At 43.1% G+C, this 17663-nt stretch overlaps 2 protein-coding genes across 2 annotated transcripts in view; both read left to right on the forward strand.

Annotated features, from left to right (window-relative positions):
• The window catches only part of LOC309545287 (uncharacterized protein), a gene marked incomplete at its 3' end in the record, with an annotated part of 724166 nt that overhangs the window by 257929 nt on the left and 448574 nt on the right, over positions 1 to 17663 (forward strand). The window lies entirely within an intron of this gene.
• LOC309546731 (keratin, type II cytoskeletal cochleal-like) overlaps positions 523 to 17663 on the forward strand; it is a gene marked incomplete at its 5' end in the record, with an annotated part of 105031 nt that continues 87890 nt past the window's right edge. Inside the window, 2 exons of the mRNA XM_082246431.1 lie at positions 523 to 743; positions 10760 to 10879. Of these exons, the coding sequence (XP_082102557.1) occupies positions 523 to 743; positions 10760 to 10879 (341 nt within the window). The remainder of the gene's footprint in view (positions 744 to 10759; positions 10880 to 17663) is intronic.

The raw sequence follows: 17663 nt of genomic DNA on the forward strand, positions 1-17663 counted from the left end.
GGTGCTTACTGCTCTACCATCCCATGTCCAAACAGTCAATTGAATCCTCCTCTAGTGCTTTCCTGGTGGCTACTATGTAGCCCAGGCTTTACAGATAACATTTAGGCTTGTATGTGTCTCTGGTTCTTTCACCGCTGTCTAATTAACATGGAGCACGAGCCAGCTGACTCTGTCAGTCGCTTCCTTGCACATGTAGCGACGTTTGGAACGCATAATCTTTCCCCTCCCGGTGTGATGACATCACAGTTTTGCCACGTTTCGTCCGCCAATCAGCAGACTTGTACAAAACTACATCTGACGAGGACCAAATTGATGAGATGACTTATCTTATGCCCCCTATTTAATACCCCTGGAGCTGTTAACAGCGTGTGAGAAGACAAGGAATGTCACATATGTCTTTAGTAAGGCTAGAAGCAGCAGACCGCCTTGAGATAATTCAATGACCACTGCAGTGGTAAAATGTAGTAGTTTGCAGATCAAGCACAGTTACACACAGAAGTAGGACATGAAGTCGTAGCCAGAATGAGCCAAGGTGAGCAACAGTTGGGCAGCAGATTTATTCGTTTAGCGAGCATAGGCAAAGTCAAGGTCCAGACCGAGGTAGATCAAACAGACAGCAAAGGTACCAAGGAAGTGGAAAATAAGCAAAGTCAGGAACATAAACCAAGATCAACAGTGGGAGGAATGGGTTCAAGAGAATTCAGGAGACAAGCAGGGTTGTTCATGGGAGATCAAAAGTACAGGTTAGGTGACATAAATAGTTGATGACCACCCAATGACTTCTCTTGGCAATGTTCAACTTTTTATAAGTAGCTTGGTGCCAACACCTTGCTTGCTCATGCAGATGCTGCTCATGCAGATTCATGTGCAGTCTTAACTAGAGTTGAGCGGACACCTGGATGTCCGTGTTTGGCGGGTTTGGCCGAACTTGAAAAAAAAGTCCGGGTCCGTGTCCCGGACTTTTGCCGAACTTTTCCCGGACACCGAACCCCATTGAAGTCAATGGGGACCCGAACTTTCAGGCACTAAAATGGCTCTAAAACACCAATGGAAAGGGCTAGAGTGCTGCAAATGGCAGCAAAACGTAGTTAAGAGCATGGCAAGTGCTCTGCAAACAAATATGGATAGGGAAATAACCTAAAACAACAAAAAAAAAAAACAGAAAAATAAAACAATGTTCTTCATCTCTGAAGGATGAGGCCCATATGGAGTAGGAGGGAGGTTGAGGTGGTGGTGGATGTGGCGGTGTCATAGGCGTGCGCACAGGGTGTGCCGGGTGTACCTGGGCACACCCTAATCACCTAGGGCACATAGCATTATCGCTCTGTTTGCCAGTGAGGAGATGGGAAAGATCTCCCTCGGACCTGCTCTGCTCTATTTCACTTTGCCAGCAGGGAGAGTAATGTATCGGGGCCATGTACATGTAGGCAAACACATGCATGTGTATTTAAACTTTGGGGTGCACACCCTAATGCAATAGGCTGCGCACACCTATGGGCGGTGTAGGTGGAAGCGGTGGTGGAGGAGGACCAGGGCCAGATTAAGAGCATCATGGGCTTGGTGCTGAGGATTTTAAGGGCCGTGCCTTGGCATGCACCCAGAGGAGGAAGGGTGCAGCCATGCATGCCTAATTCAACATGGGATGCTGTCTCTGAAGCCCATAAACACATCCATGCATCGGCAACTGTCCCTCCTTGTCCGGCCTTCATGCTGTGTGGGGAGGTTCTGAGGGAGCTGCCTGGGGAAGCGAGCATAGAAGCCAGACTTCTGTGTTTACAAGTGACAGAAGAGCGGTAACAGTGAATATGGCCAACCCGGGGCCTATATTAAGGTAGGGGCCTGGAGCTGCAGCTCCAATAGCCCCTATGTTAATCTGGCCCTGAGGAGGACGAGGTAGCCAACACTGCTTTTTTTCAGAAATTTTAAATGAGGGTACACCCCAAAAGAGTGAGAAAGAGCAAAAATAGAACAATGGCTGGGTAAGGTCGGTATCCATCGCTATTCTGCACAAGGTACGGAAAAGTCCAGTGGGATCCATGCCTCGTTCATTTTAATGAACGTGAGCTTGTCCACATTGTCTCTGGACAGGCGGCTGTGCTTGTCTGTGATAACGCCCCCAGCAGTGCTAAATACCCGTTCAGATAATACACTGGCTGCAGGGCACGCCAGCACCTCCAAGGCGTAAAGGGCAAGCTCAGGCCATGTGCCCAATTTGGAGACCCAGAAGTTGAAGGGGGCAGACCCGTCATTCACTACATGTAGGCATGGGCACACATACTGCTCCACCATGTTGGTGAAATGCTGCCTCCTGCTAAGACGTTCCATATGAGCTGCTGGTGCTGCTGTTTGTTGTGGCGTGCTGACAAAGCTTTTCCACATTTCGGCCATGCTAACCCTGCCTTCTGAGGTGCTGGCGGTGCCCTGGTTGCATTGGCGACCTCTTCCTCCTCCTCCTCTGCCTTGTGCTTCCACTGTGGACCCGCTGTCAGGTGGGAATGCCAGCAGCATCGCGTCTACCAGCGTGCACTTGTACTCGCGCATCTTGCGATCGCGCTCCAGTGAGTGAATTAAGGACGGTACGTTGTCCTTGTAACGGGGATCCAGCAGCGTGGCCACCCAGTAATCAGCACAAGTTAGAATGTGGGCAACTCGGCGGTCGTTGTGGAGACACTGCAGCATGTAATCGCTCATGTGTGCCAGGCTGCCCAGAGGCAACGAAAGGCTGTCCTCTGTGGGAGGTGTATCGTCTGTGTCCTCTGTATCCCCCCAGCCACGCACCAGTGATGGCCATGAGCTGGCCTGGGTGCCACCCTGCTGTGAACATGGTTCCATCTCCTCCTCCATCTCCTCCTCCTCATCCTCCTCATCCTCCAGAACTGTGCCCCTGCTGGACAATTGTGTCCCTGGCGTTTGTGTGTGCAGGAACCCACCCTCGGAGCCCATTGCGAATGACTGCTCTGAAAGCCTTGGAAATGTTACCTCTTCATCCTCCTCCTCCTCCTCATCCTGTGCCACATCCTCTTCCATCATCGCCCGAATTGTTTTTTCAAGGAGGCATAGAAGTGGCATAGTTAAGCTGACAACGGCATCATCGGCACTGGCCATGTTGGTGGAGTACTCAAAACAGCGCAACAAGGCACACAGGTCTCGCATGGAGGCCCAGTTATTGGTGGTGAAGTGGTGCTGTTCCGCAGAGCGACTCACGCGTGCGTGCTGCAGCTGAAACTCAACTATGGCCTGCTGCTGCTCGCACAGTCTTTCCAGCATGTGCAAGGTGGAGTTCCACCTTGTGGGCATGTCACATATGAGGCGGTGAGCGGGAAGGCCGAAGTTACGCTGCAGCTCTGACAGGCGAGCAGCAGCAGGGTGAGAACGCCGAAAGTGCGCACAGACGGCCCGCACTTTCTGCAGCAGCTCTGACATATCGGGGTAGTTTTTAAGGAACCTCTGCACCACCAAATTCAGCACATGCGCCAGGCAAACGATGTTCGTCAAACCGGCTAGGCCCAAGAGCTGCTATGAGATTTCGCCCGTTATCGCACACCACCAGGCCGGGCTTGAGGCTCGCTGGCAGCAACCACTCATTTGTCTGCTGTTCCATGCTCCTCCACAACTCCTGCGCGGTGTGTGGTTTTTCCCCCAAACAGGCAAGTTTTAAAACTGCCTGCTGTCGTTTACCCCTGGCCGTGCTGAAGTTGGTGGTGAAGGTGTTACGCTGACCGGATGAGGAGGCGGTAGAGGATGAGGAAGCGGAGTAGGAGGAGTTAGGAACAGGAGGCAAACTGAAGAGCCCTGCAATCCTCGGTGGTGGAAGGACATGCGCCAAATTGCTATCCACCTCAGGCCCATCCGCCACTGCATTTACCCAGTGTGCCGTTAGGGAGATATAACGCCCCTGACCGTGCTTACTGGTCCACGTATCGGTAGTTAGGTGGACCTTGGCACAGATGGCGTTGCGCAGTGCACACCTGATTTTTTCCCCCACTTGGTTGTGCAGGGAAGGGATGGCTTGCCTGGAAAAGTAGTGGCGGCTGGGCACGACGTACTGTGGGACGGCCACCGACATAAGGTTTTTAAAACTGTGCGTCTCCACCAGACGGAATGACAGCATTTCAAAGGCCAAGAATTTTGAAATGCTGGCATTCAGGGCCAGGGATTGTGGGTGGGTAGGGGGGTACTTCCTCTTCCTCTCAAGTGTTTGGGAGATGGAAAGCTGAACGCTTCCACGGGACATTGTGGAGATGGTTGGTGACCCAGGTGGTGGTGTTGCTGACAGATCGTCTGTTTGCGGGGTGGCAGGTGCCGGTATCACTACAGATGTGGATGGAGCGGCCAAGACTGCAGCAGAAGAGGAAGCAGGATGAGCCAGAGACGTTTCTTGGTTTTGAAGGTGTCTACTCCACTGCAGCTCGTGCTTTGCACTTAGATGCCTGATCATGCAGGTTGTGCTCAGGTTGAGAAGGTTTATGCCTTGCTTCAGGCTCTGATTGCACAGGGTGCAAACCACTCGTGTCCTGTCATCAGCACATTTTCTAAAGAACTTCCACGCTAGAGAACTCCTTTGAGCTGGCTTTGCTGCGCTCATTCCCTTGTTGCGTTGGGCAGTAGCAGTCGTAGTGTCTAGGGCACGGCCGCTCCGCTTCTGCACCCTGCTCCCTCTTCTGCTGTGCTGGTGGCTCTGTGCGACCACGGCCTCTTCCTCCAAACTACTCAGGTCACCTGCATGACCTTCATTCCATGTGGGGTCGAGGACCTCATCGTCCTCCACATCATCTTCCACCCAGTTTTCACCCCTGCCCTCCTTGTCGATCTCCACAATTCTGAACGCAGCAGCAGTTGGCACCTGCATTTCGTCATCATCGGAGACGTGCTGCGATGGTCCTTGCATGTACTCATCTTGAGAAATAAGTGGTTGGGCATCGATGCACTCAATCTCTTCCACTTCTGGGGCAGGGCTAGGTGGATGGCCCTGGGAAACCCTGCTGACAGAGTCATTAAAAAGAAGAAGAGACTGCTGTATGGCTTGGGGCTCAGACTGCTTGCCTGATTTGCAAGGGGGTGAGGTGAAAGACGGTTGGACATCGGCTGCAGGTGCCAACTCTGACCTTTCTGCAGTAGACTGGGTGGGAGACAATGTGAAGGAACTGGAGGCACTGTCAGCAGCAACCCAATCTACTATCGCCTCTACTTGTTCTGGCCTCATCACTTCTAGAGGCGTATGATGCCCTACCAAATACTGATGCAGGTTCTGTCGCCTACTCACACTTGAGGAAGGTGTTTCACTTGTGCGTGTAGCTGGCACAGATCGACCACGTCCTCTCCTTGCAACAGGAGCTCTACCAGCAGCACCACGACCCAGGCTACGGCCCCTATTTGACGGTCTCCTCATATTTCTGTAATTTATGATCTTGCCCTAGAAAGGTGTTTATTGAATAGCGGAACAAAACAACAACAGTATCGCACGGGTGTATCTCACAGTCAAATATGCAAACTATGCCGCAATTTATTGTTTTTTACCCCAAAAGGGTGTATATTGAATAGCGCAATAGGAAAAAGGATAAAAAACGGTGTATCTCACACGTACAAACACAGACTAGGCCCCGATTAAAATTTTTTGTACCCTAAAGGGAGGATGAGGAAGAGGAGTAGGAGGAGTTGGGAACAGGAGGCAAACTGAAGCGCCCTGCAATCCTTGGCGGTGGAAGGAGATGCGCCAAACAAATTTAAAAGGTGTATCTCACACGTACCGATACAGACTATGCCATAATTTAATTTTTTACACTCCAAAAGGGTGTATATTGAATAGCGGAATAGGAAAAATGTTATAATACGGTGTATCTCACACATACAAACACAGACTAGGCCCCGATTACAATTTTTTGTACCCTAAAGGCAGGATGAGGAAGAGAAGTAGGAGGAATTGGGAACAGGAGGCAAACTGAAGCGCCCTGCAATCCTCGGCGGTAGAAGGAGATGCGCCAAACAAATTTAAAAAGGTGTATCTCACATGTACCGATACAGACTATCCCGCAATTTAATTTTTTACACTCAAACAGGGTGTATATTGAATAGCGGAATAGGACAAATTTTACAAAACGGTGTATCTCACACGTACAAACACAAACTAGGCCCCGATTACAATTTTTTGTACCCTAAAGGCAGGATGAGGAGTAGGAGGAGTTCGGAACAGGCAGGAGGCAGACTGAAGCACCCTCAAATCCTCGGCAGTATGAGATGCGCCCCAAAAATTGGAAAGGTGTATCTCACACGTACCGACACAGACTATCTCGCAATTTAATTGTTTTTACCCAAAGGTGTAGATTAAATAGCGGAATAGAAAATATTATCAAAAAAAGGTGTATGTATCTCACACGTACAGAACCTGACTAGGCCCCAATTACTATTTTTTGTACCCCCAAAGGCAGGATGAGGAGTAGGAGGAGTTCGGAACAGGCAGCACCCTCAAATCTTCAGAAGTATGAGATGAACCCCAAAAATTGGAAAGGTGTATCTCACACGTACCAACACAGACTATCCCGCAATTTAATTGTTTATACCCAAAGGTTTTTATTGAATAGCGGAATAGAAAATATTATCAAAAAATGGTGTATGTATCTCACACGTACAGAACCAGACTAGGCCCCAATTACTATTTTTTGTACCCCCAAAGGCAGGATGAGGAGTAGGAGGAGTACGGAACAGGCAGCACCCTCAAATCTTCAGAAGTATGAGATGCACCCCAAAAATTGGAAAGGTGTATCTCACACGTACCAACACAGACTATCCCGCAATTTAATTGTTTATACCCAAAGGTTTTTATTGAATAGCGGAATAGAAAATATTATCAAAAAAAGTGTATGTATCTCACACGTACAGAACCAGACTAGGCCCCAATTACTATTTTTTGTACCCCCAAAGGCAGGATGAGGAGTAGGAGGAGTATGGAACAGGCAGCACCCTCAAATCTTCAGAAGTATGAGATGAACCCTAAAAATTGGAAAGGTGTATCTCACACGTACCAACACAGACTATCCCGCAATTTAATTGTTTATACCCAAAGGTTTTTATTGAATAGCGGAATAGAAAATATTATAAAAAAACGGTGTATGTATCTCACACGTACAGAACCAGACTAGGCCCCAATTACTATTTTTTGTACCCCCAAAGGCAGGATGAGGAGTAGGAGGAGTACGGAACAGGCAGCACCCTCAAATCTTCAGAAGTATGAGATGAACCCCAAAAATTGGAAAGGTGTATCTCACACGTACCAACACAGACTATCTCGCAATTTAATTGTTTATACCCAAAGGTTTTTTTTGAATAGCGGAATAGAAAATATTATCAAAAAAAGTTTATGTATCTCACACGTACAGAACCAGACTAGGCCCCAATTACTATTTTTTGTACCCCCAAAGGCAGGATGAGGAGTACGGAACAGGCAGCACCCTCAAATCTTCAGAAGTATGAGATGCACCCCAAACATTGGAAAGGTGTATCTCACACGTACCAACACAGACTATCTCGCAATTTAATTGTTTATACCCAAAGGTTTTTATTGAATAGCGGAATAGAAAATATTATCAAAAAAAGTGTATGTATCTCACACGTACAGAACCAGACTAGGCCCCAATTACTATTTTTTTATACCCCCAAAGGCAAGATGAGGAGTAGGTGGAGTACGGAACAGGCAGCACCCTCAAATCTTCAGAAGTATGAGATGAACCCCAAAAATTGGAAAGGTGTATCTCACACGTACCAACACAGACTATGCCGCAATTTAATTGTTTATACCCAAAGGTTTTTATTGAATAGCGGAATAGAAAATATGATATAAAATTGGTGTGATTTATCAATAGCACAGGTGAACAGCAGTGTCTTATATCATTCAGCTCTGCTGCAGGCTATGAAGGGAAAAAAAAAATTCCCCTTTTAATTTTGTAATTTTTAACTAGATTAGTACAGACTATGCCACAATTTAATTTTTTTAACCCAAGGGTATATATTGAATAGTGGAATAGAAAAAAGTGTATGATTTTTGAAACCACTCAATAATAGCACATGTGAACACACACAGCAGTGTATTATCATAGTCAGCACAGCAGCACTGAAGGAAAAACGCTGCACACAGTGACTGATAGAAAAATACTTTTCTCCCTCCTTCTCAGTGGGCAAAAAAGATTGTTTTCACTGCACCCCACACACAGCAAAATCGATGTGGACCACTGACACCTGCCTATCTCCAGCCTCTCCCTAAAAGGATTGATAAGATCGGTCACTGCACCCCCCCGCCCCCCACACAGCAATATCGATTGTAGAACACTGACCCTAAAAATCAGAAGCCTCGCCTACTAAAATGCCCTACAACTCGCCCTGCCTAACACACTCCGACCTGTCCCTCAATTCTATCCGGACACAAATGATTTTTGCCTGTCTGTCCCTAATCAGCAGCCAGCACGTATGATGTGTGCTCTGTCCCTGAACTACACAGCAGAATGACGCAGCGGCGCTGGCTCGAACTTATAAAGACTTGGTCACATGCTTCAGATGGCCAATCACAGCTACTAATACATTTGTAGGCATGGCTGGGATGGCTTAAGGCACACCAGTTAAACGCTTGTTGATTGGCTGTTGAAAGCCCGCCATGAAAAGCGCGCCAATGCATACAAAACCCGGAAATAAAATGACCGAACACGGATTTTTACCAGAATATACAGTAAAATTTTTGGGTCCGTGTTCGGGTAACAAAAATCCAATTATTCGGTACGAACACGAATAATACAGTCCGTGTTCGCTCAACCCTAGCCATGACGCTTTGGAATCTGTCTAGATAAACACAAATGTATTGCCCCTTTTCATATATGCAAGATTAGAAACATTATATTCCCTAAATACATTTAGAAAATAAAGTTGGCATAAATACATACATACACACTGCAAGCTCTGGTGGTCCACAGGTTTGTCTGAGAGTCACCATCATAAGATGGATGTGCAGACAGCAGCTAATTTGTTCACCTGAGATGGAATGAGTGATCACAAAAATCTGGACTGGTCATGTCTTCAAAGGATTGCATTGGAGTAATCACCTCTAAAGGCAACACATGAGGGTGTGTTCACTTGATACTGATGTGATAACACTGTGATTTGCCAGCGTCTTAATGGATTGCATTCCCAGCACACGCATCTCACACTGCCATATGTGAATCCATGGGGGTGTCCATTGCAAGTTAAATACACCCCCAGATCAGATTGCTTTGGGAATTTACAGATTGAACTGGAATCAGATGGCACTGCTGTGAACCACTATGCCATCAAATTCTGCTGTGGACCTTAAAAAAGGATTATGTGTGATTAGACTGTGTTTGTGTGGATAATTCTGCCACATGAAATTGATCCAAATTTGTTAGGCCAATTTTATTCAAATTGTATTGTGTATGGGCAGCCTAAGTAATCACACAAGTCATCCCAGTGTGAAAAGGGCGTCAACACATCATTAGCTTGATCAATAACGTATGTTTGTGTCGAGACTTCCATGTTAGCTCTAACATGTGATCACACAAATTACATTGGTACAGATTCCAAGATGTGTCAAGAGGCACTTCAGCATGTACATGATAAAACACCTCAAAAATAAAACATCTTCGAAAGCAACAAGAGAGATTGTGCTCTTTCTTGCTTGTTTAGCTTTTGTGAAGTAATAAATAGGCTAACAGTTGGGATCAGGGAATGTCAGAGCTCCCCTCTAATCTAACATCTCTAGATGCCCTGTCACTACTAACCTAAATAAGCGTATCCATATTTTGGACATGGGCATTCTTCCAGGGAAGTCCCCTAAAGGCTTTACTCATCTCTGTGTCTATGAGACTTTGAGATGTAGGATTTAGCTTTGAAAAAAGTGTGTTCACCTATCATTGGCCCTCAACATTTCAAATGTCCCTCCCTCATGTCAATGAGTATGTATTGTGTTAAGTAAGACATAACTAAAGTACTTAGTAGGCTTTTGTTTGTGGGGGGTGGGGACAGGATCTGCTTGTCAGATAAATAATGTGGCTTCTGCCTATGTGCTACAAAAAAGCACCCCCCCCTCCCCAAACACTAGCCATGGTGATGTGTATAAGCCTCCACATGTTGTTATGATACTTTGAGGTGTGTATTGAATGGACGATTGAGACAATGCCAACATCATGTTGAGGTAATCACCAGTGTGGGTAAACCTATGTCATGGAGCTAGATTTGGACATCGATGTATATGTATCACCAGAAATAGGATTCTTTGTTCTACAATATCTAAAAGACGATCTAGCATGTTTTTGGAAGAATTTACTTTTTTGGACATAGTTTGACTCAAACATACACTGCTCTTTCCACAGCTCCTCCTCCTCTGGGGTTATGACAAAATAAATATGCATCTTCACCAAAAACACACCATCATGTGTCATGTCCGGATGAGGCTGAGGCGGAGATTCCAGTTCCGGCCCCTTTTGGTTGATTTGCAGCGGGCTTGGAGTGACGCCAAGAGGCGCTCACCCAGGCTGCTGCAAAAAGCTGTGGAGCAAATCTCCGGTAAGTAAAAATATACATTACATGTGACCAGATAGGTGAATAATTTTTGGGTAGGTGGGCCTGTGTTTAGGAATGCAACAATTCCCCCCCCCCCTTTTACCCCTGCCTTTCCCACCTCCATCAAGTGTCTCTTCACAACCTTTATTACTACTATGTACATTCGTCTTTAATTTGGTTCCTCTTTATCCTCTGCTTCTAGCCAAAGCGGACGGACGAGACCCGGTGGTGTTTTTGGTGAAGAAGGGGAGGAGGAGGATGGCCACACTGCAGTATGTCGTCCCGGAGAGCGAGCCACTACAGCAGCTCAGAATTGTGGATGGTAAGTAGAAACATTTTAATTGTAGAAATGTTAAATATCTAATTTATGGGGGTTAGTGATCAGGACTAGTGTTGAGCTGTTAGACTTTCAGTATGAAATAGAAATACATTTTTATTATTACAGGTCAAGAATTTTGAACTTTGAGGCCTCAAATTAACTAATTACTAATTCAGTCAAAACCCTTTCAGTTTGAAGCACACATTGCGTCCATTGTTGAAATGGTTTTATTTACATGTACTTTGAGATGAGAAGCTATGTCATCTGCCCCCAAAAGGTAATTGTGTTTGACAAACTTTGAATACAATGCTCGGCAGGCAACTAAATTGCTTATCCCTGGTCATGAAACGAGAGAAGCCAGAAGGATCATAAAACTTTATGTTCTGGCCATGAGACGTTTTTATCACACAATGGCCAAAACTCAAATTCAGGATAACACCTGTGTTCACCCATCCACCAGCAGATAAACTATTGTCTTAACCATGAGAAGACAAACAAACGGAAATCAGCCTGGACAAAGACTAGAATTTGTAATTCATTCACCTACACACACGGGGGTAAAGATGGTGTCATACAGACAATTGTCCATTGAAAACTAAATGGTATCAAAGAGACAGACTGATGAGAACTGCGTCCTCAAATGACTTTCATATAATCAAAAGCTTATACAACATCCTTGTCCCATAATATACAAGAGGGGGTTGGGGAACTTATGATGTTATGACAATCTTCTATTGAGAAGTACATTATATTTAGTATATAGTAGTGTCAAAATGGTCCAAATTTCTCCCATATTTTATAATCCAGTCCCAAATCATGAATGTATTGTTGTTAACATAATAATCCCTCAATGGATAATATTCTAATTGGAAATAACCCATGTGTGGAAAAGTTTACATATACAAGTTGTTGTTGTAGCAATACATATGTATTGCTATGTGTATATATATATATATATATATATATATATATATATATATATATATATATATATATAACTGTCTAGGTATCTATATCATTCTTACTGCTACTAAATGTAAAGTGTATGGGTAAATCAGTCATTTCCAATCAATATATATATATTGTATTAGTAATATTCTTAATTCAATGGTATTACCAGGTCCAGTTATCAGGTCCAATTTTTACTTCGATTCATGGTGGATATTAGATGGACATGTATAGAGGATGAGAGTATAGATCAATTATTATGTTGTTAGTTATGATATTCTTAAATGGAAAAATTATACAGTTTTTAATATCCCATATCTTGGTTAACCAGTAGAGGTGTCGCCCAATGACCTCGTCAGTTAATGGTTAAGTAATCCCAACCAATGGGGATAATGTTCCTCCCACTGGGTTGGCTTATGGTAAATTTTACTGCCCTTTTGTTCAACACAATATAAAAAGGAACCAGAGATGTAATAGGACACAACACATCACGACACGTCACACATTACATTACACATACAACACACACGCTACTACAGCTATGCATAAACTCATCTATACAGACTCCATCTTGCTCCACCATGTACCTGAAACTTGGAGGGACGCCAAACGAAACTCCTCCCTAATTGGCCACCATCTTGGAAATGCAGCCATCTTAAGGACTCTGGTAACGACCATTTTAAGCTAGTCACCATTTAAATATGGTAAATATTCCTTGCTAATTATTTGATTATTATTCTATATTGTTTATGTACTTCCTTAAATGTTTTACATTGCATATTTAACAGTAACGAGAGTACAATCCCAGCCGTATAAACCATATGTATATTTTTCTCTAAAGAGATGATTTTTGTTTTTATAAAATTTTTTATTAATATCAGATTTAGCGCATATTGTCGTATTAGTCTCACGTTTTGTATAGTCTATTCTCACTTCATCTGCAGTGGAGTGACTATCAGGCTGTGCAGACATTGCGCAGACAATTGTGGTCTGATTATATAGAACATTCATTTATGGTTTGTACTACATCTGGGAAAAACGTAATCTTGCTTTATTTTACTTTCATCGTCTAGCTAAATATCACATTGCATTTATCGTTTTAAGTTTGTATTTTATGTAAGGTTATCTCTTTCTGTCACTCAAGTCTGATCATTTATGGTGAAAACATGTCTCGCAAATAAATATTCTTATATATATTCCCTACTGTAGACTGTTTCACTAAGATTGGTATATGCTTTTAAAAAGAAATTAATCGATCAAAAAGAACTCAGGAAAATTGCTGTGGTATACTATTGAGCGTCTGAACAAAATTGATTGGGTTTTTCTTAGTTATTAAATTATCTGCCGTAATCGGCTGGAGGCACTGCATCATAATTCTATTGATAGTTCAGACATCGTCTTTTAGTAATAAATTAAGATAATCAGAATAATATTCTCGAACATGTAAAACGCACAACATATTAAACGGAGGCACTGCTGAGATATCATTAATTTCTTACATATGCCAATCATAATTTTGATCATGGTGACATAATTAATAACTTTGCAAAAAAAAAAGACAATTTTTTTTTAATAATTATTTTATTATTTATTTAACTGTGAATATTGATAGTAATGCCCTAAAATGTTTACATAAGGTAAGGTTCACGCTGCCAACTCTGACAAGATGTCAATCCCACAGCCCCAGTAGATTTGGCACAGATCTAGAATATGTAGAGACACCTCTCTGTGTCTGAAATGGTGGAATATGTAAAGGTTGGTTGGAGTCATACCAAAATCCTCAGAAGAAGTCGGGCCAAATATGGGCACCTGACGTGGGTAGAGGAAAACCCGATGTATGAACTCACCAAAAGCTTCTCTAACACCAAAGACATCAGGAAGCGTGATCACATACTTTTAGAATCATGGCCAATCTTACTGTATGTCTGTGAGGAACTGCACCAGAAGGCTCAGCAAAAAGGAATTTAGTAAAGTTCTAATCTCCACTCCAAATAATAAGAAGTGAGATAAGGAACCTCCTTGAGCAGGTGAAAGTGACCTCTATTGGGACACATAAGTTAAGAGAATGTAGCGTGAAACTGCAGAAAAAAAAGTAGAACTGTGGCAGAAGTTTTATTCAGAAAGCTGTAATATAAGCAAATATTTGAAAGAGCAATGTAAACGATTAATGCAATAAGTTGGAAGTTTTAAGCAAGGAAAAATGTTTTCTAGCAAAAGTTGCCGAGTAACCAACAGTGGAAAATTTAGTTGCCGAGTAACCAGCAGTGGAAAATTAAATAAAAAAATAAATAAATAAAAATGTAACAGTTCAAGTAAGGACAGGAACTCATCAATAAATAAATAGGAGAGTTCCAAAAGGTTATGGTGTCCATACAAAAGGGTACTGCTTATCAGTCCTGCATTATAAATAAAATGAAGTAATTAATTAGACCCAGATATGACTCCCAGTCTGATGGTTATGACCCAGACAAGGGGGGGAGTCAGGCAGAGAGTCCACATCCTACCCCAGCCATGTTCCTAATATAGGAGGGCAGAAATTGAGCAGCCATGCATAAATAGGTATGAGTCATATCAAGGTCACTGCAAAAAGACTAGCACCCCTAAAAAGATACCATACACCTCCAATAGAGTACTGTCCCGATTTTTGTTAAGAAAGGGTCTTTAGACATTATTAATCATCTTGAGGCCTATGAAAACAGCCTTTCTGTGTTGTGCCTCAAGGATGTAATTTAGAAGTCGGCCCACACATAAAAAAAAAAACCCTTACGCTGCTAGAGCTGCTATCTACAACCTAAAAGGTACACAGCACCAAATCCCACTGAATTTTTGGCTGTACTCAAAATTGCCTAACACCCTTCCATGAAGGAGCCTGAGTACAACCATCCAGAATTTAAAACCCTGTGCTTTGAGGCATTGCCCAGGTACATAAAAATAAGTTTGGCCAGGGACTACTAGTTGGGGTGTTCACTGGAATGGTTGGCAAAAGAGAGCGACAATTTGCACTCCATCCAACAGACCAGTGAATACAAAGAAAGGCGTGAGCCTGTCACCAAAATTGTGGCAGAAACACACCTTTCTCCTCAACCTCAACACTAAAAAATTAGGAGGGGGGGGGACAGAGGCCATTTTAGGATTTCCTTCCAAGGGGACAGGGCCCAAGGTTTAAAAGAATCTCTAGGGAGTATCCCCAAAGAGCCCAATTTACCTTTGAGGATGGAAACCCTAGCTACTGTATGCCCAATATCCTCAACAAGGGGGGGGGGGGACACCCACAAATAAATAGGGATTTGCTCCATCTTAGGGCTCCCCAAAATCCTTGGGTAGATCAAAAGACATTAAGGTCCAGACTCCACGCCAGAACCGAGCAAATGGTTCTGATAGGGATCTGTCCCATCTGTCTGTACCCGAGAGACATAGGCACCGCGGGAGGCGTAGCCAAAAATATATATTAAAAAAAAAGCCAATTCTAAAGAGGTTTTCAGCAGAGTAGATGCCAAGTTGGATCGGATGATCACTTGGTTCACTCAGGACACTGCAGCCCAGAACCAAAATAATTCCTCTTTAGGAACGAATCCTGTGGCCAGCCAAGGGCCACAAAATCCTTGAATGCCCAGATGGCCAGGAATCAGAGGGACACACTGAATAAAGGCATAGGAGACAGAGGTTCTAACACCATTTTATCCCCAGGTCACAGTATTGAGGATCCTGAAATCCCTACCAGGGATCTTGGTTGTTAGATACTAACTACTCTCCTATTTTTCAGTGGTCACTCATCCCTCTAACTCAAACAGGTCGCTCAAAGCGGGCACATTTCGAAAAATCGTCAATGGCGGTGATACCAAGGAGGATCAAACCCTAATAACGTAATGAAGTCAAGAGGTTAAAGGTGGTATTACGGTAACCAAGAAGGAATCCTCAATGTCAGGTAGTTTGTTGCCTACAATGATTTGCATTGATGCCCCAAAGGGGGAGATATTATATATTTTTTTTTCCTCCCAAGTAGAAGGTAAATTCTAACAAAAATATTGTATTACTGTTCAATTGTTCAATGTGTGGTATCCATGGTGATGAATACGTCCCCATGTTAATGAGCCCCAGAAGTCAGTCTCCCCTGGAAAAGGTCGCCTATATAGTCTCACCTTCCATGGTGGTCAGATAAAAGGCTGATCACACAATGGACTAAAAGAGGACTCTGAGGAAGCTCAGGATACCAACCTCACATTGAAGTTTCAACTAAAAGTTATGGATGAAAACTGTATGTATCATTTTCTCATGGAATCCATTTTCCTTTATAGGACTAAGAGATCCAGGAAGTAAGCAGGAAACCGAGAGTCTGATGTGTCTGAGACACTCAAGGGGGGGTACAGTGTGAAGGACCCGGGATACTCCTGATGGCGGGTCTACCAAGACGAAACAGTAAAGACAGCCAAAGGCAAAAGTGCCTGGAGAAATCCACATTCCACTGGCCAACAGATGATCACCCTTGGATCCACACCTCACTCGGAGTCACCATGCCCACCTACAAAGCTGTCAAAGTCCGATTTAAGCCCTATTTCTTCAAGAGTCTGCCTTGGAAAAATGTTTCAAATGGCTATGGCACTTTTTCACACTTTTTCCAAGAGGGGGGATTTGTTAGACTTTCAGTACAAAATAGAAATACATTTTTATTATTACAGGTCAAGAATTTTGAACTTTGAGGCCTCAAATGAACTAATTACTAATTCAGTCAAAGCCCTTTCAGTTTGAAGCACACATTGCGTCCATTGTTGAAATGGTTTTATTTACATGTACTTTTAGATGAGAAGCTATGTCATCTGCCCCCAAAAGGTAATTGTGTTTGACAAACTTTGAATACAATGCTCGGGAAAGGCAGGCAACTAAATTGCTTATCCCTGGTCATGAAACGAGAGAAGCCAGAAGGATCATAAAACTTTATGTTCTGGCCATGAGACGTTTTTATCACACAATGGCCAAAACTCAAATTCAGGATAACACCTGTGTTCACCCATCCACCAGCAGATAAACTATTGTCTTAACCATGAGAAGACAAACAAACGGAAATCAGCCTGGACAAAGACTAGAATTTGTAATTCATTCACCTACTAACACGGGGGTAAAGATGGTGTCATACAGACAATTGTCCATTGAAAACTAAATGGTATCAAAGAGACAGACTGATGAGAACCGAGTCCTCAAATGACTTTCATATAATCAAAAGCTTATACAACATCCTTGTCCCATAATATACAAGAGGGAGTTGGGGAACTTATGATGTTATGACAATCTTCTATTGAGAAGTACATTATATCTAGTATATAGTAGTGTCAAAATGGTCCAAATTTCTCCCATATTTTATAATCCAGTCCCAAATCATGAATGTATTGTTGTTAACGTAATAATCCCTTAATGGATAATATTCTAATTGGAAATAACCCATGTGTGGAAAAGTTTACATATACAAGTTGTTGTGTAGCAATACATATGTATATATATGTATATATATATATATATATATATATATATATATATATATATATATATATATATAACTGTCTAGGTATCTATATCATTCTTACTGCTAATAAATGTAAAGTATATGGGTAAATCAGTAATTTCCAATCAATATAAATATATTGTATTAGTAATATTCTTAATTCAATGGTATTACCAGGTCCAGTTATCAGGTCCAATTTTTACTTCGATACATGGTGGATATTAGATGGACATGTATAGAGGATGAGAGTATAGATAAATGATTATGTTGTTAGTTATGATATTCTTAAATGGAAAAATTATACAGTTTTTAATATCCCATATCTTGGTTAACCAGTAGAGGTGT

This window comes from Pelophylax lessonae (genome assembly GCF_965119305.1).
Source record: "Pelophylax lessonae genome assembly, chromosome: 2".
Taxonomy (NCBI): Eukaryota; Metazoa; Chordata; class Amphibia; order Anura; family Ranidae; genus Pelophylax; species Pelophylax lessonae.